Below are 26,735 nucleotides of genomic sequence, written 5' to 3'. Positions count from 1 at the left end.
CCCCTGTTGAAGAAATAAGGAAAACTTACCTGAAAAATTTTAAAAAAAGGATTTTTTTAAATATTTTTTTTTTTTTTTTTTTTTTTTTTTTACATAAAATGCCAAAATGTTGAACATTTTTTAGTCAAAAAGCTACATTTACTGAAGTGATTATATGTGTATGTGTAAGTCTGTAATGGGCTTTTTAACTCGGAGCAGTAGGTCATTAAAGTTTACATAAAATCAGTCTCAGTAGCAAACCAATAACCCTCTTCTGATCTCTCTCTAGTCAACGCCGAGACTGAAAACAAAACCGCTGAGCTATCAACAGCAGACCAAAGCTTGGGGATCCCAGCGGAAACAAACTCCACACTGGCTAATGTCTTTACCAGGTATCAAGGATAGAGGTAAGAAAAACTGAATATTGAGGAGGGAAAACAGAAGAACAGAAGGAAATGGGGCAGAAGTAAGAAGAGTGGGTGAAAGACAGGAAACACAACCCTAGAAGGGGGTCATAGGGCTCAGACAGCAGGGCATGTATGTAGAGTTTGCACTCTAGAAACCCTCCATCCCACCCACTCCATGACTGAGACAATCCAGGAAGGAGACCCCACATTACCAACATTCAACCCCTTCCTCTCAATACATCACGACTTCCTTATTTCAACCCCAGATTCTCCAGAATCGACCTTTCAGACAAGGAAAAGCTACAAGAATATTCAAATAACGAAGGTTACAAGTTTTGAAACCTGTTTTCTGTGTAAAATCAATCTAAAGTGCTGAAATAACTATCAATTATGTGTATTTTATATATAATATAAAGTACAGTATGTTGTATTTTTCTGAAGAGAGGTTTTGTTGTGCTGCTGCATGTTTGACATAAGCTGAAAAAGTGTGTGTGTGTGTGTGTGTGTGTGTGCGTGTGGGTGTGGAGCTAGCTAAATGTTATCTGAGATTTTTTGTGCCACAGTGTGAGCGGGGTTGGGCATTTTGAATATTATTGTTATTTTAGTTTGTTTTCATTTACAAAAAACTATTTATTTTTCATCTTTACCTGCACAACAATGGGCTGAACAGATGATAAACACAAAAGGCATCTCACAAGTTTGCCTGATTGAAACAAAAAAGTGCATAATAGTCCACATTTTTGGGTTAATTATCTTTTGTTTGTGTGTCTGTATATTCCCAAACAGAAAATGACAAAAATATTTCTCTATTTGGCTGTACCAATATTTACTTTTCAGTGAAAGTCTCCTTATCTTTGTGGTCCTTCTTACCATCAGATTACATTAAAAGCAAGAAAAATATGATGTGATAAAAGATGAACATATTTTTCATGTCTGAATCCTTTTTCAAATGCCTTCCATTGGTTAAAAAGCCGGTGAACCAAATGCTAATCAATTTCTTTGAATTGCGGTGGAGGGCTGTACAAAATCCCTCTGGACACCACTGACTTAGAGGAACTGTGTAAATATGGTCACTCATTTGAATTCCTCATCAAAAAAACCAATCACTTCCTGACTGATTATGAAAAATCAAATTTGAGAAAGGGTTTAGTCAAGGCCTTTGAAGTCAACATTATGCCAGTGAGCACAAGTTTAATTTGATTTTCTTTTTGGGCGCAATCAAAGCATTGTTCATGATCATCAGTCAGTCAAAAACAAAGTTCATTTCTAATCGTTCCCTCCACCCACGACGATGAGAAAAAAAAGAAAAAGAAAAAGAAAAAGGAGAAACAAAAAGGAGCAGCCGCTCTTTGCCAGACGTTCACCCCGGTTGCTCTTCGCCACAGCTGGCAGAGTGAGTGGAAGGGTTAACTGTCAGGAGTCGGGGCGGTAAGTGAAGACAGAACAGCACGGCAAAAAGGAAAAGTGAGAAAAAGAGATATTGCACATGCCCTGGTCGTGATTCATTCCTCTACTTGTGGTGAGGACCAAAGAACAGGCAATGGAAACTTCAGCAAATGTAAATACGCTTTGGTTAAAAATATAGTGGCCTAATGCGCACCACATGTTGCTTTCTGGCAAGTCCTGCTCTATTTTGACGGGAAGAAAGACTTGAAAAAACACAACGGAGAAGGAGAAGGAGAAGGGTAGAGACATTTGAAAGAGACATTAGAGGAAGGGGGGAAATTAAAATGCAGGGAACACACAGTCTGGGGAAGGTTCGCGTCCAGTTTTACCCTGTGCCTTCTCCACGAACACCACCTTGGACTCGGGGAGGAAGTTGAGGCCGCCAAGGAGCATCATTTTGCCTCCGGTGGCGGGATAGCTCTCCACACTTTGTTTCTCCACCAAGGGAAGCTCCTGAGCTGAGCGCTGAGCTACAGAGACACACACACACACGCACACACACCTTTCAGTATTGAGTTCAAGTCCATGTGAACACACTTGCAGATCACAATCTACGCCGAGAAGAGCATGACCAGGACACGGCCTGTAAAACAGCAGCTTTTCATTAAGAAAACCGGCTTATCAAATTTATTCCGATGATTTCATGACCTCTTGCGAAGAGGTTTTCAGCCAACACGTTGTTTTTTTTTTTTTTTTTTTTTTTAAAAAGGCGTAGAATAATTCAGAAGAATACGTTCACGGTCAGATCTTCGCTTCATTATTTCCATCCAGCAGCCTGTGGCCAACCACCTGTCTCTGCTTTCACTGAAATGAGGCGAGCCGGGGGTACCTCTGACCTCTGGAATACACCGACGGGAATCACAGCCAGCCGATTGAACCGAGCGCTAATTATCACGTAGATGTGGGTTTGGCTTAGGAATTAATTTATTTTTTTAGATATTAAGGCCCCAAGCCCCCAAACTGCTCAGGGATGAGATTGCGTTGGATGCCCAACCGTGAGCTGTAACGTCAGCGGCGTCTCCTGCCGTCTTGCTTTGATTAGCTTCGGGTGCTGAGCGCATCACACGTAAAGGCAGGAGTGAATGACGAAGAAACAGAAGTTCCTCACAATGAAATCATTCAACTGCGCCAAAACTGGGGCTGGCAAGTGACCTTTGAGGGACCTTCACTAATGGGGAGCTTTTACCACAACGACTTGGGCATTCATAAAATGTTAATTCGATAAAAGTAACATGTGTTTGGCACGATGAACAATGCATCTTTTTTTTTTTCCCCCCTCCTCAGTGAATTCCTTTGATTGTATAAACCTTATTGGGTCCAGAGGTACTGAATTTGTTCCAGTAGGTAATAAAATAATGGCTCGTTTTATTGCATTGCAACAATAGATCCCACTTTTTTCTTAAGTGGAAAGCTATTGGAAGAGATTTCTTTGTTTGTTTCTGTGTGTGTGTGTGTGTGTGTGTGTGTGTGTGTGTGTGTGTGTGTGTGTGTTAACATCTCGGACTTACAGCATTCAATGGGGTTGGAGGCGACTTGTAGGGACACCGTCCTGCCATTGGGCTGGTTGATGTGCACACGGAACACCAAACGCACGCGGGTGTTTTTCCGACCGATGTCCGTCTCCCCTTTGCGCAGTTCAATGTCAGAATTGCGCAGCTTCAGGATTCCTGCGCAGTCAATTCTAGAGGAGAGGGAAGAGGGCGGAGAGCAATTCTGAGTATCAATTAATGCGCTTTGCTGTCAGTATGGATGCATGAGCTTCACTAGTTTTTATTTTTCTTCTCTTCGGGCTCTTGTGGATGCAGAATTTTGCACTTTTTAAATGATCAGACCCCTTGGCCCCAGACAGTTTACCGTGTTACAACCACGAACCTCAGTGTGTTTTACTGGCATTTTATTTGACAGACCAACTCAAAGTAGCACATAGAATAAAGTAAAGCGACATATGGTTTCCACATTTTTCACAAATACAAAAAAAAGAGACCTCTATTTGCTATCCTAAATACTTTATTGAACTATTACAAAGCCAAGTACAAAGTTTCACCAATATGATGTCTCAAATATTGGTTATTCTTATTTTAAAAGGTCACAGAGATTGGATGAAGACCATTTCACATCAATTTTCAAGTCTTGCCACAGACAACAATGACTGGATAAACGTCTGGACTTTAACTAGGCCGTTTCAACTCTTAAAGTGCTTCGGCGTAAACCATCCCATTTTAGTTCCAGCTTCAGGGTTTGTGTTGTGTTTAGCTCAATCCGTCTTTCCATCAACTCCAAGCGTTGCTGTTGTTGGTAAAGACAATGAACCATGTGGAATGATGCTGCCACCACCATGTTTTACAGTGGAAAATGACATTTTCAGTGACAATGTATAGTGTTAGCTTTCCACCATACTTGGCATTTTCTACATAGGCCAACATACCCTAAGATCTTGTCCTTTTCCTTACATTTTTGGTCGGTGATGGAAAATCCCAATAAAGAACACACAAGTTAATGGCTCTAATGTGACACAATGTGGAAAAAGTACAAAGAGTGTGAAAATTTTTGAAAAAAACCTCTTCAGCAGCAGATGAAATGTAATAAAATTATTAATTTAGAGCTATTTTCATACTATAAGGTAATTTTGCCATTAGAGTTTCAATATATTTCCTTGGTTTATCTAATGTTCTAAGCATTGATGGGGAGATTATCCTCAGAAGCTAGTATCCCTTTTGTCCTTTCAGGCCATTGAATTCATTCATTCTGCATATAAACTGTTGTTAATCATTTCCACATGCAGCAGCAGACCATTCCCTCAGCTGTCTGTCTATATTTATTTCATTTTACAATTTGGGAGGTAAAGAGCTAAAGTTTCTCCCCTTCTTTTTGGAAGGGGAAAAAAAAAAGTTTTCTTGCCGCCATTTATAAATTGAAATATAACTAATCCGGCTGGTAAAAAGGGAGGGAAAGCAAATGGGATATGCTCTGGCATTTTACTTGTGTTAAGTGGTACATTTTCGGGCAGTACTCCTGGAACATGGCAAATGTCAGGGTTTGCACTACCTTTTTTTTCCCCGTGCTTTTGGTTTGTACAAAACGAACAAGGAAAAAACTGAAATGAGGAGTCTAGACAACCGCTACTTATCAGATTTACACAATCTGGTGCTCGTTACCATGTAGCATCAGCCCCAGCATTAAAATCAAGTGTCTTTTCCTTTGCTTATAGAAACTAATGAGGAAATTACAACTTAACTAATCAAATAGAAATTAAGAGAAAGCATAAAAGCAACTACAAATCCTCACAAAAACAAACAAAAAACAAAGCGGACAATATCTCCCAGTTTTCGGATTAAGTTGAAGCTGCGTTGGTTAGGTTAGCTTTTGTGTACCAGCAGACTGTCTTTTGTTTTTTGTTTAGTTTTTTTTTTCAAGAGGAAAGGAGGAAAACCGAAGCTGTCTGAAATTGCAGCTTGCTACCTTCTGCATCCCACACAACAAGCAAATTATCGCCGGCAGATATATATAAAAAAAAAAAAGCTGTCTGATCGAGGTGGCTGGTAAACATCTCAGTGGAAAAAGGCAGTTAAAGGCCTTTCTTTATGTCTGTCAGAGGAAAGCAGAGGAAACTTTCACTCCTCTGCTTTCGGCCTGAGTGTGAACGTCAAAGAGGAAAATAAACTTCCTCTTCAGAAGCCGTTTTTTTGTGTGTGTTCTTACTTGATTGTTAATCAAACCAGAGGAGACACATTAACTCGAACAAATAAGCAGTGCACGGAAGTGTGTGAGTTTGAGAAGGATATTGTGGTTCTGTTGGACATGACACGTGGAACTAACACCAAAAAATGCTTGAAGCATTAAACTACCTGTCCTTGTTTTTTTTCCAACATGTTTTTAGAAGAAAAGAACATGTAAGTGGCAAAGGATAAATATAATGCAGAGTAGAGTAATGACCTTATTTAACGTCCGATCCAGTGGGTTATCCCTAACACAGGGTTCTGGGAACAAGTCCAAAACATATTCCCTGCTGCCTTGTCTGAAAGGAGCCTCTGGAAACGAGCTGCTTCCTGGACACAACGTCGAGTTCTGCTTTGACTTCCTCCCATGTCCAAAAACGAGGATGTCTGACTCAAAGATGTCCACAGAAGAGTGTCCATCTCCAACAAGTTCTAACGTTTAGAAGGCCATTTTCACTAACACTTCACGTTTGTAAGTGGTAAGTAGTATGCATGCAAAAGAAGGCTCTTATCTCTATTTCTTTTCTTTCTTTTTGATTTTGTGCAGACAACACACCGTGAAATTAGTTGATGAGTGGAATCAGTTCACTTCACTCTTGATCCGTCCTGATCGGAAACTAAGAATCAGAGCATCGGTGCAGTCAGTGGAAGAAAATAAAAGATTCCAGAAGCACAGTGTTTTTCTTTGTCTGGACATCTCTGTGGTGTATTCAGGTTGCTAGTGAATCAGATAATCATAAACAGAAAGCTGAACGCATAATAATAGCGTGTTGTTTTTTCACAGTTATGATAAATCACACCAGAAAATACATACAGAAACTGGTGTTTATAACCAAGCTAATTTTTTAATTTTAGCTCAAAATAGTCACCTTGTAATTAACGTGAGGTGTAATATTTATAAAATACAGTTTAACTGCAGAGCTGTGTAATTCTGATTGCTCTCTCTCACACGTAGTAAAACTTTAACTCTGCTTCATATTTAAATAATTAATGGTTACTGCTGAAAGTTTCCTGTAGGCTCCTGTAGAGTTAAGAATAAATGAATGATTTAACAATAACGTAATTGATTTGACATAATGGCAAATCAGAGCGTTTTGCTCTCAAATATTAAGCTTTGACTGTGCCGTCTTGTAAACTGGAGGATTTTACTACGTAGTAGATTTTAGGTTATGAAGAGTTGCTTTACAACTTTTGACTGTTTTAGAGAATTGTTGTTTTTATTTTGCTGTGAATATTCCATCTTTTTCAATTTTGTGAGAAAGTAAATTAAACAAAAAGTGAAATGAGATTTACCTGAAATCTCACATTAGAGTTTTACAAAATGGGTAAATGGAAACTGGTGCAGAAGGTTGTGTCTCAGAATTCACCAACAAGTTTCTTCAGCTTTTTCTGCCACATCTTAAATATATCAGTTTTGCAGCTGTATTTGCTCCACCCCAAAATGCTTTCAAATGTGAAAAAACGAAACACAAAGCAATGAAAGTTGTCATTTAAGAGTACAGCCCACTTTATAATCACTGGTAATATTTGTGAATTTGTTTGAGCAGAAGATGGTTTGACGTGGTAACTGTCGATCAGCTGGTATTTCATTATTGACTTGGATATTACTTAATAAAACATTCAGATTATGAGAATGTATGTGAGGATTTATCCAGTAAAATGTATACTCATTAATTCTTAATACTGCAGTGGTTCTGACAGTAACGGCATGTTAAATGGACAGTATTTTTTTTCCAACACACTTGTTACTTTGGTAAGAATGTTTTGGCACATTTATCTTGCAGTCATATATTAACACACTAGCTGACATTAATGTAGTTGAAGCACTTCATACTGGTGGAATGGTGACTGTATCCTGACCTTTGCAGTGCCTGTTTTTACATGTCGGGCAGAGTTAGTCAACCATGAACTGTGTCGGCCTTAAAAACTGTGCACCTCAAGGGGTTGAGAGGACAGAGGCCTATTTAGAAATATGTGCTATAATGATCACGCGTTGTGTTTGTATGGCTGAGCCATAAAAGACGGCGCCAAATGAAGAAAAAAAACAAAAAAAACAACAAAACCATTGAGTTTTTGTTCCCCATATTTCTTTAAGAAGAAATATGGAGAAAAGGTTGGTTAGCAACAGAGTCTCCAAGCACTCACATGGCTCTCATGTTGTTTTCTGGCAGCAGAGGGATCTCCAGGATCTTGGTGTTGGATTGCATGACTTCGTGGCTGGCAGTGGAGACGGTTTTGCCGGTGATCCGGTGGACCTGGTAGAAGGCATGCGGTCGCAGGAGGCGATCGTCTGCGGTCCCGATGAAAAGCTGCAGGGTGAGCGGCTCACTTTCCATGTAGCCGTAAAGCTGGCGGGGAGAACAAAGAAGCCGAGGTAAGAGGAAAACGCCAGCTGTCAGGACCGTCGCCTGAGGCAGTGTCAAAGATAATGCAAACATCCCTGATGGACTCCAGTAAACTCCTAAATTTCCTGTTTTCACCCAAATATTTTATTGGTGTAATCCAGGCTATGGGTTATGCTTTTCAGTTGCCGCTTCAGTAGTACTACTGTTGAACATGATTTATTCTGACTCATTTTAAGGATTAAAGTGTGCTGGACTGAACTTGTGTAAGTCAACCCAGGCCTGGGTCACTCCATACTGGACCCGGGACCGGGTTTGGAAACAAACCCAAGCTGGGTCGCTTTTAACTTACCACATTTTTCAAGTGAGGAAGGTGGCACTAAAACAACCCCTCTATGCAGTACAGCATCACCTGGCCCCTTCTGCCTTCAGGCAGTTATGAACTTGCATTATGATTTCCATTAAAGCTCAGAGACTGTGTCCCACTGTGATGAAAGAGACTTGTGTATCGGTATCACCACTTCAAACGACTACTGCTTCCTCTCCTACGCCTCCATTAGCTGCTACTGCTCGACTAATAAAAAGATCAAATATTTGTGAAAAGGTGGAGAGAACCTGCTTGGCCACGCACCGATTGAAAATCACTGTTCATTTCAGGGATCCAGAGGTAAAAAACTTTTTTTTTTCACCATCTAGCTAGCGTCAACGTGTCAAAACTGACAATTTAGTGTGACGACAATGTTTTAAAATAGAAATATGGAGACAGTGTTTCAAATTCTTTGGGGGTGGTTCAAAAACAAAGTTTGTGAGTGATTTTTGACTGAGACAATTTACTAACCACATGATTTGGTGAAACTGGAGGTAAATGCCACAGACCTCCCAGGATTTACATTTTCACTGCAGTGCAATGTTCCCAGGTGGTTAGAAGAGTGAATGTTTTGTGTGGTCAGAGATCTCTCACACCTCAGAAGGGCAGCGAAGCTGTACAGTCCATCAGGTACAGTAGACCCAAAAACTAACGAGAGTAGTCTGTCAACATGCGAGCCCCCACGAATCCATGCAGGTAGCACTCTCGGCTGCTTGAAAATATGCTGCGGGAGATGGACTACTCAAGACCGGGGCTTGCAAAAGCCGGGACTCTGACAAAATCCCACAAATTGGTCAATTACCAAGGCATACACCAGTGCTGCCACAGACAAATTTTCTCTGAGCTCCGTCCGAGTGAAAACAGCAGTAACGTCAAATGGAATAAAAAGACCCCAGTTGTTTATCTACTGGAATGACTCATAGAGCAAAATGCAGGCCACATGTAACCTATGACATAATCTGATTAATTGGTTTATAATTACCTTTAACGGGGCAGCCAGACCAGTGGTTGTGAGGAAGAGTGATATGACTGGAGGGCTGTCGTATTTAGGTCTTTGAAAAATTAGGGCTACGATTCCATGGACCTATAATGCTTCTGGTTCAGAAACAAAGTTGTCTGAGAAGGGAAACTTACGCCGACGCTAAGAATAAATGTGTGCTGTCTAAAGTTAATGAGATAGCTTTTGGACAAACGGCAAGTTTGAGTGTGTACCTCTTTCTCTTACCAAGTTTCCAAATTAATCACCTTGAATAAAAGCCATTCAAGTCAAGTATATATCCATATGCGTCGGTGATCTAAGCACCAGATCTTATCTGGTTTTTCTCTCTGATTCACCAATTAAGGAATCGTATAGCAAATAGTAAAGCTGTAGCTGTCAGTCATCTCCGCTTCCAGCTTTTACTTCTCTAGCATCAGTAGTGTCTCTAGCAGCTGTGTCGACCTGTGAGCTAGTCACACATGCTAGTCATCAGTGAGTTAGGCCGAGGTCAGGAGCTTCTTGAAGTCTTGGCATCCCAAGGGGCCACTTCATCTGCGCGGTGATCTCACCGACAGGCCCTGCTCGCCTTGTTATATTTTACTTATAGTGTCACCGGCAGCAATTATGAATACACACACATGCTACCAGTTACCGACGCGTTGACTCGCACGAGGGCCACGGCGACGCGCGAGATGCAAATCTGAAATGTGGGAGCGTTAAATGGCGTGACGTGGTGTTTTGGATTAATGAGACGCGGTGCAGCTGGCCTGCAAATCCGTGCCGTCTGTCACTTTTTCACGTATGGATTTTCATCTTGGGGGTTTGTCAGTGACCTTCAGCCGTTAGCTCAACCGCCACATGGCTGCAGGGTGGCCCAGAAGAGAGGCAGGAAGGAGGGATCAGTTTGAGCTGGGCGGGGAAGGGGCTCTTGTCTTTTCACCCGTCTTGCGGTAAGACACTGTGATTCCGGTATCAGGACTCAGAACCTCATGACCACATGGGGGAGAGGAAGTGATTAATGAGGTCAGATAGTCCTATAGTGACGTTAGCCTACCCGGCAGCTAGAGAAAGCAGTCTAGTCCCCCTGGGCGACCTCTTTCAATTCTTTTTCCATATGTGCTCCTGCTGACCCTCTACCTAAAGTCCTGTCTCTGCTTTTGCCGAACCCCTCTGATGCTCAGTCAGCTGCACATCGCAAGTAGAGTACTTCTTCCTTTTATTTTGAGATGAATTTTTTTGTATTTGTGTCCATTGGCAACTGTGAGGTTGACTTGAGAAGTACTAATTTCAACCAGATGAGATTCTTATGCTTTAATTGCAGCACTATCTGGCAGAGTTGTTGCATAATTATTGTGAGAAAATCTAAACACGGTTTAAATAGCGCTCGCATTTGGAACAGCGTCTGAGAACTTTGTTTTCAGCTAGAGCTAGAATAAAATGCCCTATAAACGTTTTCACATTTTGGTCGTTACAAAAATAAACTTCATTGTGTTTTAACCCACAATGGCAAACCCAAAGGTCAACCATAACCTCAGTCTGTTTTCCAACCTCTAACAGGTTCTCTTCTGTATGCCACTCCTATCATCTTCCCCTCTAATCCTATTAGGTTATTTGTCTATAGACAGGTATGTTGTTCCTACCACCATGGATTATCGCTGAGAATGGTGTGTTCAGGTGATTTTTATTGTTGGTTTTGTACCACACACAATAACTTGCATCCAATGCCAAAAAATTCAGTTTTGGTTTCATTTAATGAAAACACCTACCGAATAAATTGCAGTACAGCTTTTGGGAAAACTGCAAACTCGTGTTCACATAACTTTCTTTCAACAACAGCATTCTGTTTTCTAGACAGGTGAGATCAGAAGGCAGCTGGTTCAACTGAATTTCTTTCAGTGGTCTCAGATTAGGGATGGGTGAAATGTGGAAAAAAAAAATCCTCAAGACTTTTGAGAGACACTGTGTACCTCTCAGCGACATCCGGTTTTGATTGCTCCATTGTCATGCAAAACAGCTGGGGTTAGAGTTAAATATCACACGTTAGCAAATGGAACATTAATTGACTAAGAGTAAACACATGTATAGTCTGTGTCAATCAAAAGAACAAAAAGACATGCTAAAGCTTTTCAGGGCAGGGCATCCTGTATTTTCTTTAGTAATAGTGACATTTAAAGCGCTGCCTGCACCTGGCCTCAGCAGTGAAGATGAAACATTTCAACATGTTAAATGTAATGACTCAGAGCTAAATTAGTTATGTCTGTCCTGGCTGGAAATTGATTGTGAATACACTCCACAGGCGTGCAATGCACTGCCGTCTCTCCCTCTTTAGCGATTCCTTTCATCACCGCCTGGAGAAATGTCATGACTCGTAGAAGTCCACGTGGCACAGAGAATCGGGGGAAGAGGAGTACTGGAAGTAGAAGGGGGTTGGGGAGTGGTAACTGGGGAGAAATGCAGCGGTCGGTTTAAGCTTTTTCCTATTATCCCAGACTCTCCTCTGTCAAGTGCTGACACACGCACGTTGCCAGCCTTCGCTGTACCCAATTAAATATACACTCATCCAAGTTGTCTCTCCTTCCAGACTTTACACCATCGCCTGCCTGGTCTAGTCACATCTCCCGTGCCCCATAATGAAGCAAAGCAACATATGCAATCCTTTAATGTGTTTCGTTTCCATGGAGGCCAATGCCACTCCATTTATAAGCAACCGAGATTCTATAGCCATTACAGTTTTTGTGGAACCGAGTGCTTTAGCGTTATGTCATCAAGGGCTCCGTTTCAAGCAAAAGCCCACGTCTAGACTAGTGCGGGTCCAAATTCCCTATAAAAACAATGGCTTTGTTACCAGAAAAACCTGCCACGAGGAACCTCATCCAACCCTACCAGAGGTTTTTTTTTATAATGGAGATGATGCATTGATGATCACTGCTTCTCCTCCAACCACCCAATAACGCTACGCTCCTGGTCCATGCATCATGAATGTACGGCTTTTCTGGTTATCACTTCAAACTGACGAAAACGATGCACAGCTTTCTGTACTTTTTCCACGTTATTAACTGGTAATTAGTGGTAGCCCAACACCGCTGTAAGGGAAGGAGAACCACAGTTTGCGAGTGGCATAAATAGCCCTTCGGGCTACAAATAATAGTCCTGACTAAGCTCTAACAGCACCACAGGGTAAACCCAAGCCTTTTGAATATCAAACAAGAAGCAGCAGTGGATTTAATGAGCAATTAGCCACTACAGTATAGTTTGCTGTAGATTGGGAGGGGTTTATTTGAGACATTACATAGGCGCAAAGTACCGGATCCCAAGGTGAAACCACACATGCAAAAAAAAAAAAAAAAAAAAAACTCAGCATGTGCTTGATGAGGTCTTTCATGTTGCCATGGCGGAAGCCTATGGCAAATTTCATATACATTAAAGCTGCAGAGCAAAACAGAGATGGGCATTAAGTCATGCCCGTTATAGCTACATCCTGGAGAAATTACAGCACGCCTGTTTTTGCTTTAAGTTTAATGAAAGAGAGTGTGTATGTGCATAGGCCAGTGATTATCCTCTATGAAAAAGTCATAAGGATGACTGCATTGCACACAGCACTCCACAGGTGTTGTTACTTGCCGTTGCCAAGCATTAGACGGGTGTCACTTAGGCTTCACTGCTATACCACCAATTACACCAATTAGCAAAGACATATCAACAAGATCAAGTTCTCAGCAGACTTACTGAGAATTCGATCTCCTGTTTTCAAAATAATGTAACGGAATAACTTCTTTTTGGAACTGTTTTTGACTGAAATATTTTTCAGTTCACATGTGGTTTTGATCTGGGGGACGGCAGACCAGGACATAGGCTAGAACAGTTATTAGCACTGTTAGCTTGCAGCAAGATTGACTTAGGTTCAAATACTTCTTGGCTTTCTTGTCTAGAGTTTGCAAGTTGTTTTTCTCCATGTCTGAGTTCTCTCTGGGTATTCTGGAGACAAAGTTAGGTTGATCGCTCACTCTAAAGTAGTTCTCATGTTCAAGTGGGTTTTATGTCCTCTAGCTGTCCAGTGTGCACCCTAATTCTCACTCACTGACTGCTGGTGATAGACACCAGCTAGCAAACCTGTAAGCATTAAGTGGAAAAAGGAAATTATATGGGTGGCAAACTAAGGTTTTACTTTGGTACGGCTTTGAAAATGGCTCTAGATTGGCTGAAGTGAAAAAGAACAGCATCTGGAACATTCTGAGAGGAGCCAATGGAATATCTTAGGTTTCCTTATGGGGGCTGTGGTGTGCTGCCATTTAGCAAAGTAAAGGCACTAGAGATGTGGGGGCCAAAATGTCCACCCAACAATAAGAGAGGTGGTTAACAACCTGTAGAAGGGAAAGGCAGACGGACTACGTAGTTTAAGTCTACGGTAAATCATCAGCCACTGACTTAGTGAGGTGAGAGGCCCTGAGACAACACTTGCTTGAACAAAAAAGAAAATGCAAACTCCACACAGAAGAGTCCAAGTTGGATTTCAATCGCAGGATCTTCTTCCTGCCTGGCAGCGGCAGCAGCGTGCAGGCCGCTGTAGAAACAGTGTATCCTTTCAGGCTGCTAAGGCTACATGTTTTTTCACCTGGTGTTGCTTTCCAACACACGTGTCACCATCACTCATAGCACATGTGTCTGATCATGCATGAGCTAAGAAAACAATAGAGCTCTGCTTGACTGGGACCCAACATGAGGGAGGCCTGCTGGTGTGGGTTTGGGAAATCACTGAAGGATGAGAAGTTCACTGGGAACGACATCCCCTGGTCCTCAGGAGGGAGGGAGTGGGAGGAAAGGAAAGAGGCACGAGTGTGTGGAGGGGAGAGGTGGCATCTGAGGGGCCTTGGGAGCCTGACTCCTGCACATCCCCACCTACCGTGCTCAGGCAACCTCAGGGCTACTTGGGTCCTAATCAGCAGGATACAGAACATCTCTAGGGGGCAGCCAAGGCAAGTTCCAGCTGCCTTGTGACTCCCTCTGTCCCTTGTCTCTCTCTTTCTCTCCCTACATCCTCCAGCCTTAAGCAGCACAAACACACACATGCATGCAGACACGCACAAACACACACACACACACGCATACACTTCCTTGATCTGCCTCCTACACCCATGCCCCTGTGTCATTATTGACTCATTCTCCTTGACTGCGCCTCACCCATCCAGCGCCTTCCACTCATTACCACGGGGCATTTGGGACCGCTGGATGCCCTTCCTTCAATGTTAAGACCATAGTTTCTCTTGACACCTCAACATGGACAAAGAAAGGGTTAAAATAAACTATTGAAGTTAGATTTAAGAGAGATTTTGTATCTTGGACTGTGCCAAAAAAAAAAAAAAAAAAACCCTGAAGGCACCAAAAAATGTTCTTCGAGATATCATAAATTTAGCACGAACGCATGATTGGCTCATCTTTATAGATATATCTTTCTGCTCATTGCCTTGCTTGGAGTGGTTTCCAAAGTTATAAAACCCTCAAGATACCCCAGCTGACTGCACAGGAAATAAATCACAGGCATAATAAATCCCCACTTTCCAAGAAGTCTGAAATATATGTGAAAAGGTGCGAGAGTGAAGAAGCATTGTGATGTGTGTATTACAGCTTTTACCTGGATTCATCCCAAATTCACCTTTTAAATTTGAACCTTTTAAAGCATTTATGAATTTTAGTCGGGCAACACAGAGTGTTTTTTCTTTTTCTTTTTTTTCTTCTTTACAGCTGTTTTAAAAGTTATGCTTTTTGCACGTTGTCCTGTTCTAACCACAAGCTGGAGTTTATTTGAATACACCCTTCTGGAGGAGCTGCAGAGATTCACTGCTCAGGTGGGAAATTCTGTCCACAGGGCAAGTTTCAGTTGTGCACTCCTCAAATTTAGGATATATGGAAGATATTGGTTAGAAGAAAGCCACAGTTTAAGGTTTGAAGACCAATGAAGGGTTTTCAATGACGCATCAAATTCTGCTGGTGAAAATGTAACATTGCACATTATCTTGAACATAACATATTTAGTTAATGGGAAGATGAATGGAGCTACACACAGGGAAGGAAGGATCTTGTACTCTATTAGAAACTGAGGTTGAGGTTCACCCTAAACATGCAGTCAGGTGTATTATGGGATGGTTTAGATCAAGGCATACCCATGTGTGTTTATGGTCCAGTTAAAGTCCGTACCAACTTTGCAAATCAGAATATACCTGTTAAAGAGCTGCTGCTGTAATCGCAGCAAAATTGTTTTACAAAGAGTTGACTAGGCCTGTCACAATAATCAATAAATTAATTAATTGCATGACAAATTAAAACAAGCTTAATAATTTCAATTTGCATGACTTATTGTTTTTCCCTTCCTACCAAAACTGGATGATGAAACTTTTCAGTCTGGTGTTTTGGTCTCAACCAGCCCCTTTTTTTGAAAAATCATTTTGCTTACACAGACTTTATAATTTATTTTATCTGTTCTGTTACTTTGGTTATTTTAGATATTTAAAATGTCTTCCAGCACCACTGTTAAATGTTCATTAGAATTTAAAGTTTATTGATCTTTGCAGTGTTATGCCATTTCCTCTACATGAAAATTGTCTCAAAACAACAATATTATCGTTTATCACGATAATTTCTGGGACAATTTGTCACTCAGAAAAAAATTTATTGTGAAAGGCCTAGAGCTGACTCAGGGAGACTGAATCCAAATACAAAACACTTTTCAGATTTAGACAAATCAACTAGCCTTCCGATGGTTTGTCATATAAAGTCCCAATAAAATACTTCAAAGTTTGTGAAATGTGAATTCGCAGTTTGTATACAATTCTTGGGGTTAATTTATGGCTTTTTTTTCCCCCAACTCTGGTTTGTGAAGAGTGAGCCAGAAAGCAGAGTAAGCTAAATCAGAGCCGGTCACACCTGCTGCAGCTGTGTAGAGCAAGCTTACTGTGGTCCGCCTCTCTCTGTGGCACAGGGCGGGCGCTGGGCTGAAAATGTTGATTTATGCATGTTGATGTACAAAGATTTTTAATGAAGGGGAATAATGACCTGTATTTACAGAGAAAACCTGCGGGTTGACAGGCCTGTTTATAACGCCGCGCTGGCCAACAGCTGTCAAGTGCATTTGACACCGAGTAGACCAGGATGTGCTGACAACATCTGTTTACAAAACAGCTCCAGGACAGTGCTAGCACAGTGCTAAGTGTTCAACACTGACAGACTGCACTAAATACATGTTTTTTCAGAGCTTAGTGTTCAAGAAATATAGCATGCATCAAGCTGTGTTTTGCTTGAAAGAGCTGTAAATAATACAATTAGGCTTTTTTTCTCCTTTAAATTAACAGCTTGAAAGTCAAATTTACCCTCGGCTTTTGGGACGTGCACACAGCACTAAATTCCCACCTTGTGTAAACTGAGATGCAAGCCCAGCATGATGACAGCGCAACATAGAATGGAGTTCTGTGCTGCGCTGCTGGCGAGACTGACGTGTGCTCTTTAAGAGTTTGCCAAGTACAAAAGTGAGAGGCGATGGTTCTCCTCTATACTAATTGAGTCAGCATGCACTGCAACTGGTCAAAGTGACCTTTTACTGGATTACAGTGCATTGACTCTGCACTTCAGGGAGCATTAATAACACAGCAAACAGAAATGTAGAGAAATGTAAAGCCTACAGTGTGTACACATTGTGTTAAGTTACTAGAAAGGCCTCTGCTGGACAAGCTGTGATAAATGGGAAATAGACTGTATATGTCACGCTGGTTCAGAATGTTTAAAAGTGAGATTTGAGATTTGGTTAAAAAGTAAAAACAATCAGTATACCTAATGTAGATATTTATTTTGTCATTTGCATTCAGAATATAACCAAGCTAACTGGTCCCGGAGGAAATAGCCACTGGTAGTATGAGAGACCGAAGTGCACATCTCTGTTCATAGAAACAACTAAGTAGTTTCTGCTGGGGGTACACCGATGGCAGTGTTCTGCCCGATGCCAATTCTTCAAAAGCTTGGTGAGCCAATTTGGATTTTTATTTTTTTTATTTTTTTGTCTGGTATGTTGCTAAATATAGCAACAATGTGCATTGGTGCTATATTTAGTAAGTTGGTAACATTGGGGTGACTACTGTGAACAACGCACGTGCAGATGTGAACTGGTAGGTGGATCTGTCAGTATATAAATACTTAAATTTGTACTTGCTCAATGGTGCTCACTGGGACTTTCCACAGACATCCATGTTTGCCCAGATTTTTGTGAACACACTGACAACAGGTCGTATCACAAGCATGCACAAAAAAAAAAAAAAACTACAACTGTATACAAGTTATTTAAAAAGCAAAAAGATTGTGGTTTAAGGACATGATATTGATTTTTACACTGCCTTACTTTTCAGTTACTCTCACTGAAAATGAAATTACACTTCATTCTCTACAAGTAGACAACAGTTGTTTAAATTACCATTATAACTACCTAATGTGATTGTGAACATGGCTTAAAACTTCATAAAGGAGTGTTTGTATAAAACAGGATGACATATTTAAGAATGGCTTTGTCTTCACATGGTAGAAGTCCAATTTAGTCGAGGCCTGTTATTCTTAAAGTTTGGGGCGCACCATTTAGGTATCAAGATTGATCTATTATCAAGTCTATTACATAGATAATGAAAAAGTGAAAAAGGTATAGCCTTAAATCTGATACAGGAACCGTTTGAGTAATGATAAAGGTATTCCTGTTTGATGCAGTGTAAATGTTATGAACCTCAGATGAGGATAAAAAGAGATAAAAACAGAGTCAGAATGATGGATAGCTTCCCTTAAAGTTACAGCAAAAAAATAAAATAAACACAGGTGATATTTATGAACTCTGTTCTTTTAACGTGAAGTGTTTGTCAAGATACAATATTAGCTTCTGTTTAAAAATTCTCTTCAAAATTAAGATTTATCAACTCATTTTTGGCCTGAAAAGTCTAGGCTCATCTCAGAAAAGCAGTTAGCTTGTGGCTTCAAGCTAACGGCTAATTTAAGTGCTCAATTCCAGTCGTCAATAGCTAATATCTGACAACTTTTGGATATACACCTGCTTAGATACAACTCAATGAAAATGCCAAGTTCCCTAGTCAGCAGTCATTCAGCTCTGCAAAAGTTTAGTATTGAGCCATTTATGTTATTGAAGAAGGGCTCAATCTAAAAGTTACAGGATGTTATCTTCCAAGAACTGAACCTGGATTTATAATAAATGAAGACAACAAAAAAGTCTTTGCTTACAGAAATGTGGCACAAATTCCCTTACAAACTAAGAACTATTTCTTTAAAATCACGTAACTAGCTTGTATCGATAATGAATATCACAATGGTAACATTTCAAAGACACTCGCATCTTCACTGCACTTCAGTTAGACGTACCTGAACCACAGGGTGTCCCCCAGACAGCGCCTTCACGGCTCCTCGGCTTCCCTCCGTCTCATAATGGGCCCTGTGGTGGGACTTTGGCTGCACCTCAATCTGCAGGTTGTACGGACCGGAGCAGGACGGCAGCTGCCAGTCAAGAGCCGGCAGTGAGGGGCTGCAAAGAACAGGACAAGTTGATTGCCCTAAGCTGAAAGTAACATAAGATTAAAATCACTGCTTTTTTTTAATTGAATTTGCAGACGTGAACTTCCAGGCGCTTCACTGTTCTCTCCATGTCAGAAAAACCTGGATCTAATAATTCCAAGCTTGCTTTAAATTAGCCACAAATTGGGCCACTTTGGAGTAATCCAACTGACTTGATCTTCCTCCGTTTCATCATGGTCCTAAATCTAACCAACAGCACTATTACACTGACATGCATAATTCTTTAGGCCAGGTTAATAATTAGTTGTGTCTTTTATGTACAAAAGCAAATGAAAAGCAAATGTGGCCCAGTTTGAGAGCTGTGTGTTTTACATTATGGCATGACAGGTGGGAACAGCCACAACGAGTTAAGAAAGTGACAGCAGGATGAAAGACATTTCTGAGGCACGCAAACAAAACCTGGTACAGACCAACGTTTAAGCTGCTCTGTTGCAGGATTGGGTAACACTGAGATTTGACGACACAATCCCCGTCGGTTTTGAAGAGAGCGGATCAAGACGCGCGGCCCGTCTTTGGAGTGCATGATATCTCTTTCTCCGAGCCGCAGCCGGCATCCCTCAACGTCATTGTTCTCCAGACAGAGAGTCAGAGATTCCCATGTTAACGACGCAGAGATATCTAAACCAAAACAAACATGTGCAAGACAATATTTCTCGGCTGGCCGGATGCCTGCTAAACGCAAACCCTTGACCCGAGGGGCGGTTTGGCTGAAACCAATCTCTGGCATCTCTGTGGAACTTGCGGGCTGTTTGTTGACCCAAGACAAACTGATTTCCCCCCGCAAGGCTTTATCTGCCCAGACGGTGCATGACATCACGTTAACTGCGGGGAGAAAAGATGGTCTAATGGCGCGACAGGCCAGTGCAGCGAGCCAGCTGATTAACTCCCAGACTGCTTCCCCTTCAGTCGAGCCTGTCACCGTTACTTCCTGTTCCTCACTATCTTAATCAAACACTTGATTTCCAACAGGAAAGTGTGCTATTGGCTTGGAAAGACATGCCACAAAGGGGGGCTCACCTTGTGTGTTTGTTTGAACGTGTGTCTACACACCATATTTGTGTGTGAGTTGTTATAGCAACGGCTGCATACACAAGCTGAGCAGCTCCTCTGTGCGAAATATGATTTATGAAATACTCTGATCTTCAAAGGGAGCTTGTTTGGAAGTGAGGAGCGTGTATCTTTGATTCTTTGACTTTTCATACGGCCTTTGAAGATTAAAAACTGAAACAATCTTGTCCTCTCAGGAAAATAAGCAAAACTTAATATAGATGCATAAAGACAATACATGAGTCAGATTGAGGTGATGGATTGTGTACTCAGTAAAACAGTGAGCTAAAGGCTTAAAGGTAAAGATCAGAGGCCCGTTTAAGGTAGTAGAAGTGTGTGCATCTCTGCTTCTAGCGGCAGTTTTGGGGAAAGTTGGATCTGAATGAATAATATAAATTATCCACTGGTGGCACTTTATTTAGAAAGGAGGATTCAGCTTAACGTCTGTCATATATTATTTGTTTTATGGAAACCTTTGCAAATGTGACTCCCTGGTGCGACCCAGCTGTCTGAGACAAACTTTACAAAGAAATGCTTCCACCATGAGCTGTGGGTGGTGTGTAGATGGGGTTCTAGTCTGTGGGGGATTACAGATAATGCAATAAATATTGCGTTGGACTAAGAGGGAGCTACAAATGTCCAAAATGATGTCAGAGATTGTAGTTTGCATTTACGGTTGGGACAATGAGACCTGATCATCTTGCTCACAAGAACAAAACAAGCTCAGAATCATTAACAACCATGAAATGCTCCTGCAGATCCACATGTAAGAAGTTTTAAAGCAGATCTGAACTTTACCATCTTTAGTGGGTAATGCATAGGATTTAAAATAGCCTTGTTGTGCTCACAAATACTTTACATCTCATCTTCCACAGTGTCAACTTTTCTTTTTTTCAATAGAACCTCGAATGCTACCACATAAAATATTTCAATATGGCATCGTATTGTCGGAGTTTGTGTTGTAATCCAGGCTTATTTGTTCACTCTGTCAACAAACCAGGGGAATAATGAAAAAACTTTCTTTTTTACTCAAAACCAAAATTATTAAGCATAGATAAAACATTACAACGCATCCAGGGCTTATATTGATAGTTTATAAGCCCTGGATACTAGCACATCATATGACACAGAATGTAGTCACATAATGACAGAAACGGACACAGACTTCACTTTCATAATAAATATTGCAGTGTTTTACTGCCATGAGATCTTGTCCTACTAGATCTTGTTACACCCCTAATCAGGACTAATTCATGCCATTTTGTTGCATCTTATTCAAAGCTCTCGTTAAATGAAAGTAAGCAGAAGACCTACCCAACCCATGGTCCAACACACGACTGGGCAGGTACAGGAATATTAACAGATTTGTGAAACCTCAATACACAATAAAAGGAGTGGCTTACCTGAGGTAAGGCTTGGGTTTAGACCATGAGTATGGATGCTGTGGTACATCCAGAAACCCTCCACAGTAATTCTCCTTCTTGAGGCTAAGGCGGGAAGGGTACTCCTCATGTCGAAGCTCCCCTTCTGGACCCAGGTCCTCACCTCCGGGTTCCACCTTCAGACTCATGGATGGTGAGAGGTCCAGCATGGTCTTCCGTGTCTTGATTGGGATTCCTTCCGCCATGTCAGCCATTCCGTCTGTGGTGAGAGCATTAATAGCTGCAACAATGGCAAGGTTGGTGTACTGGTTGGTGTTGGTAAGCCAGTTCTCATCTGTGACGCTGACCCTCGGGGAACCATGTGAAGAAGGGGTGGGTGATTGGTTGGGTGAGCACGATGTCTGCTGGTAAGAGGAGCCGCTGAAACTGTATTTTCTCTTGCCCATGCCACCGCTGTTGCCTCCGCCAACTCCACTGCAGGAGGGGGAATTTGGCCGGGACCCACGTGGCTGCGCTGGCCATCCCTCCTCTGCCATCGCGCCTATTTGAGGGGAGTTGGAGGGCGAATGGTGAGGAGAGGCTGCGGGACCGATGGCATGTGGACAAGACAGAAGTGAGGATGACCCTCTGGGCGAAACGCTGGGTGACTGCCAGGGAGAGTTCTGCGGGGAATTGTCGTAGTTGTAAAAGCCAGATTCGTAGGACGAGGCCTCTGAGTTACAGCTGCGAGAGGATATGCTGCTCGCGGGGCTTAGACAGCTGGGGTCACGGTACCCATCCACATTCGGCAGCGTCAGTGTGACGATAGAGTTGACGCCTCGTTTGATGATGTGATCTTCTCTGCCGCTGGCTTCTACTTCATCCTCCGGGTATTGGCTATAGGCGGTGATCTCTATACGAGGGCTTTCCAGAGCCGGAGCGCCGTTGGGTCTCAAGGCTTGAGGCAGGTAGTAACTTGACACGGCATGGTTGTCATTTTGGACACTGTAGCCAGTCTGGTGGCAAGAGGAGACCGGGATGACAGGACTGGACTGCAAGGTGTGGTACTGCGTAGACAGGCATGGGTTGCCCATGCCAATTGGAAGACTGACGTTTGGTGTGTAGTTGTATGCATCTGAAAAACATAAATCAGAATTATTATTTACAACTAATTCAGTGAAAATGTTTTTTTTTTTTAACTGAATTCAAGATGGCGTATCAATTCAGTATTTCCCAATTTACATAGAGCAACAAGGCATGTCTTAAGCTTTACTGCACATGAAGCATAGTCACAATTTACACCGCTTCTCTGTTTGTTTGATCAGTGCATCCATGGCTCTATTCGGCACACCCTGCTGTCATATGTACTCTACAAGAATTCCTCCTGCAGCTCTGATTGATGCTCCGTTTGATTGATTGCATCACTCACTGAGTGAATTAGGCCCTCCCCTGTGGACAGCTGACAGCACTCTCGCATCGCTCCGAGGTTGTGATTAAGTCAAAGAGAGTTGGCTGTAGCGCTGTACACACAGATGCACAACGGTACACGCACAGTACACGCGAAACCAAGCTCACGAGAATATCGCAAGTGCAAGTCAACTACAAAGTCAGAGGAAGCACTTATATCCTAACGTATGTACCTAAGCGGTATCACACCCGTCGAGGTTGGCTGCTTTGTCAAAACTCACATCTTTTTCTTTTTTTTTTGTATCCAACAGCTTTAGTGATGCTGAAGGTGGTGAGACATAACATCACTGAGTCTGAAACCTGATAAAGGGCACTTAATGTGCTGTGCTATATTTGTCAACCACAACATTATTGCGCATCACATGAAATGACAAAGCCGTCACATGCCACATAACATGTGGGCAGGGGATTTAAAATTAGTTTACGGACCTGCTTTTAGAAACCTGCATCTCCAATAAAACAGTTGACATTAATGATAGAAACAACGGACATTTAAATCAAACTTTGAGAAACAGTACACCCAAAAGTTTTCAGACAATTTAATATGAATCCCCTAATAGCAATAAATTAGGAAAGGCTTTTCTGCTCCTCACTACCCACCTCTGTCTGGTTCATTCTGGGCAGCTTGACTGTCCTCAAACAAATAGCTGAAGTCAAACTCTTGCTCTTCTTGCTGGGAACTCATCTCTGCCTCTGTCATTATCCACTCTTTCAGCATGAAAGCTAGTGTGACCCAGCTCAGTCCTCTCTGATGCCTTTCTCTCCCTTTTCTGGTCTGAACAGATGATGGTCTCCCGCCCGCTCCACCCGCCGTGATACTCCTCCTTGAGTCAGGCCCGGCTGCCTTTAGCTTGCGCTGCAGCTGATTGTTTCTGCTACTCCTCTAAACGTGTGTTTGATCTGTGCACTGAGTTGCAAGCACACTTGACTTCTTCTAACACCCACTCAAAACACATTGAGGCTTTCACTTTTACACACGGCATGATGTTGAAACTCGGGTTTTCCGGGTTCACACGCGTCACTGCTGCTGAAGAAAGAAAACTTTCAGAAAGCTCTGAATTTTTTTTTTTTTTTGGGGTGCGGGGAGATGATTATAAGAAAGGTCAAAGCCACACTTGAAGACAAAACAGTGCCTCCACGTTTGCTTGCGGCGTGGTCTCAAAGTGCTCTCACTGTCGCACAGATTATAACGTGTTCTCTCCGTGCACAGCAATTTTTCTCAATTACACTATCATGATCAAAACATTCTCTCACCACAACTAAACCAGTATGACTAAAGAATACTGGAGCTTATCCACAGGGATTGTGGTGGAGGCTGCGCTCAGACTGACAGGATCTCAGAAAGAGAGATACGTGGTCCCTTACAGAAGTCATCTGCAGCCTCTGGAACTGAGAGCCCTGGGGCCATTTTTGTGCACGCATGGCTGGCAAAGATCTTTGGCCAAACATCGGACGGGTCCGTGTGTGTGTGTGTGTGTGTGCGTGTGTGTGTGTGGACATCTGGATTTATCTACGATAGCTTAGCGGCTCATGGCGCATAGCTGAATCTCCGTGTGGTTACGCATAGCTCCTTGTCAAGTCGGCTACCCGACATCCCACAACGCGCAGATCACAGCTCTCCGTCTTAGTTGCAAACACAGACACACGCACATGCCTGTTACCAATTATGAGGCTTAGTGCTCAGGGACTGAAATGAATAATAGGCCTGCACCCGTCTGTACGGAACCTCAAAGACTTAATGAAATTCCCAACATCCACAAAAAGCCAGTGCCATCAGCACTGAAAATTGAGACTAAACAGACTATAAAGAGCTTCAGATAAAAAAAAGAAGGAAAAAAAAAGAAATCAAAGTTTGCTGCCTTGAATGTGAATGGGATCTGATTTGTGTGCCTTCCAGCAGAAAACGGGCACCACAGAATATCGCCCATGCTCAAATGTTAGTGCATTTTATTTAACCATGACTACAACTCGCAACTAAAAAGTAACATGAGATGGAAATTGTGTTACACTTACAATGTATATATGAGACATATATATATGTTTTCTGTATTGACATTAGTGTAAATTTTTATTTTTATAAAACGATTACTGAACTTATGATGACATTCTCTACCAGCTGTGGAGGGATTGATGTACTGATGTGAAGTAATACAAAAATAATTTACAAAAAAAAAAAAAAATAGTGAAAAGCCGTTTTTTTAGTCTTGATTTTGACACAGTTTGAAGGTGGTTCTATAGTGTAGAAAGCTGAAAATATAGAATTTCAATGAGAGAAAAGTAAACATTTTACACATTAAGGGAGTTTCGCTTTACAGGTTAAGAGAAACTATTATCTCTTAACCTGATTTAGTCCCTTTTCTGATCCACCCCCCCATGAAAAGCAGCTGCTTAGTTTGCTTATGTCTTGGGCCGGCTATGTCTCTCCCTCTCTCAAGCTCATATTTTAAAAAGGCAAACCACTACCTCAACTTCTGCACAGAAGCCTAAAAAGAATCAGAATCTCCAACAACCCCTGGGATGAAGAAGCTCTCCGTTTGTTCCCTCCTCACCCCTACATCTAACATGACACTTTCATAGCAGTCAGGGTTTATGAATCCCATCATCTTTAAGAAGAGGTGCACCTGCAAACACGACTGGTAACGGTGTGCATGTAATGCATTTGAATAAGATTGTGTTTTGGCAGAGTTCAGCCAAAACAATGTGTTGTGGAACTGACACAATGAGATTTTAAAGAGATGTTGTTTTTTTTCAGTCAATAAAATCTGGAGAAATAAGCGTTTTGTTTTGTTTTTCCTTTAAGAGAATATTCTATATCAATGCACTTTATATTCAAATCAAACATTATGAATGTAAATGTTACCTTCCTCTGCAGACTTCATATCGGCGGCGGCGGTAGATTTGAGACGCTGGAGTCCCCGCTCCTGACCGGCTGCTGCTGCTGCTGCTAGCGCTGCTGCTCCGAAGTTGAACTTGGCTTTGACGCTCAGGCTGGAGGTATCCTGCATTCAACAAGCGATGCGCAACTTTCGTCCGGCTGCGCTCAACGTGCACCAACGTCTTCGCCGACGGTACTATTCAAGAGCGGCAACACTGCTTTACTTCACACGCCGTAAGGCATAATTCGCTTCGGAATCTTTAAAACAGAAGAGTGAACTTTTCTTCTGAGCACGAGCGAGAGGAGTAAACCGTGTCGGAGAGGGGAAGGAGGAGAGGGGGGAGGAAGAGCGGCAGCGTTTGGACCGGGTTGAGGTGAGTTTTGGACCGCTTCTGAGCGGTGAAGGTTCTCTGAGAAGTCTCCACAGTTGGATGACGCAGCTCGGTTTGTCAGAGGAGCCGGCTCCGGTGCTTTTAAAGCTGGAAAACACCCTCCGTCCGTGCGCCGCCCATTCCACAGGATGACGCGGCCGGCTTCTGCAACCTCCTGGAGCGGCTGATGATGTCTTCCACCCAGGGAACCCTCCGGGGGAGGTGGAGGGAATGGTGTTTGTACGCGCGCGCGCACGTGTGCGCGTGGGCGTTTGGGAGAGAGAGAGAGAGAGAGAGAGAGAGAGAAAGTTGCACCGACGTCTTCCATATCAACAAATGATCAGTCTACATTATTCTGTTGATAATATTGCCCCCCTCAGTGTAAAGTGAGCTTTCCATATGAGTAAACAATCCCAAATAAATACTTTTTTTAAAGTTTGACGGTTTCTCTTTTTTTTCTTTTTTATTTCCTCCAAAATGCAAAAATAGGATTTTTCTCAGTTCTGAAGATGTCCATCATCTTAGTCACCAGAAAATTGAGAAACTGACGCCAACATCAAAGTTCAAATCACATTCTTTACCACATACCAGACTGACAAAGTATGGGATTTCACTTAGCTACTTTCACTGGTCTGGAAAAGTATAGAAAAGAAGGCAGAGTATGAGAAAATATTTGTTTTTCTGAAATGTATTCCCTGTTCAATTCTCTCCTTTCTCCTTTATTTTTTTTTCTTCCTTCCTTCTTCCATTCCTTTCTGACTTTTTTGTTTTT

General features: G+C 42.0%; 1 protein-coding gene across 2 annotated transcripts in view; it reads right to left on the bottom strand.

Annotated features, from left to right (window-relative positions):
- Positions 1–26,402, bottom strand: part of LOC106938275 (nuclear factor of activated T-cells, cytoplasmic 1-like) — a 72,857-nt gene extending 46,455 nt beyond the window's left edge. The window contains exons 1-6 of one of the 2 annotated variants that reach the window (XM_015020199.1): positions 25,578–26,402; positions 21,293–22,385; positions 18,633–18,792; positions 7,694–7,896; positions 3,341–3,513; positions 2,162–2,302 (exon numbers count right to left, since the gene is read on the bottom strand). In XM_015020199.1, the coding sequence (XP_014875685.1) occupies positions 2,162–2,302; positions 3,341–3,513; positions 7,694–7,896; positions 18,633–18,792; positions 21,293–22,385; positions 25,578–25,722 (1,915 nt within the window). In that variant the 5' untranslated portion in view covers positions 25,723–26,402. The remainder of the gene's footprint in view (positions 1–2,161; positions 2,303–3,340; positions 3,514–7,693; positions 7,897–18,632; positions 18,793–21,292; positions 22,386–25,577) is intronic. The other variant, XM_015020200.1, reaches the window with a different exon arrangement.
- Between the last annotated feature and the right edge of the window lie 333 nt (positions 26,403–26,735).

This window comes from Poecilia latipinna, unplaced genomic scaffold (genome assembly GCF_001443285.1).
Source record: "Poecilia latipinna isolate Pla-1442-1.1 unplaced genomic scaffold, P_latipinna-1.0 Scaffold2547, whole genome shotgun sequence".
NCBI lineage: Eukaryota > Metazoa > Chordata > Actinopteri > Cyprinodontiformes > Poeciliidae > Poecilia > Poecilia latipinna.
This window is presented reverse-complemented; position numbering and strand designations above follow the sequence as displayed.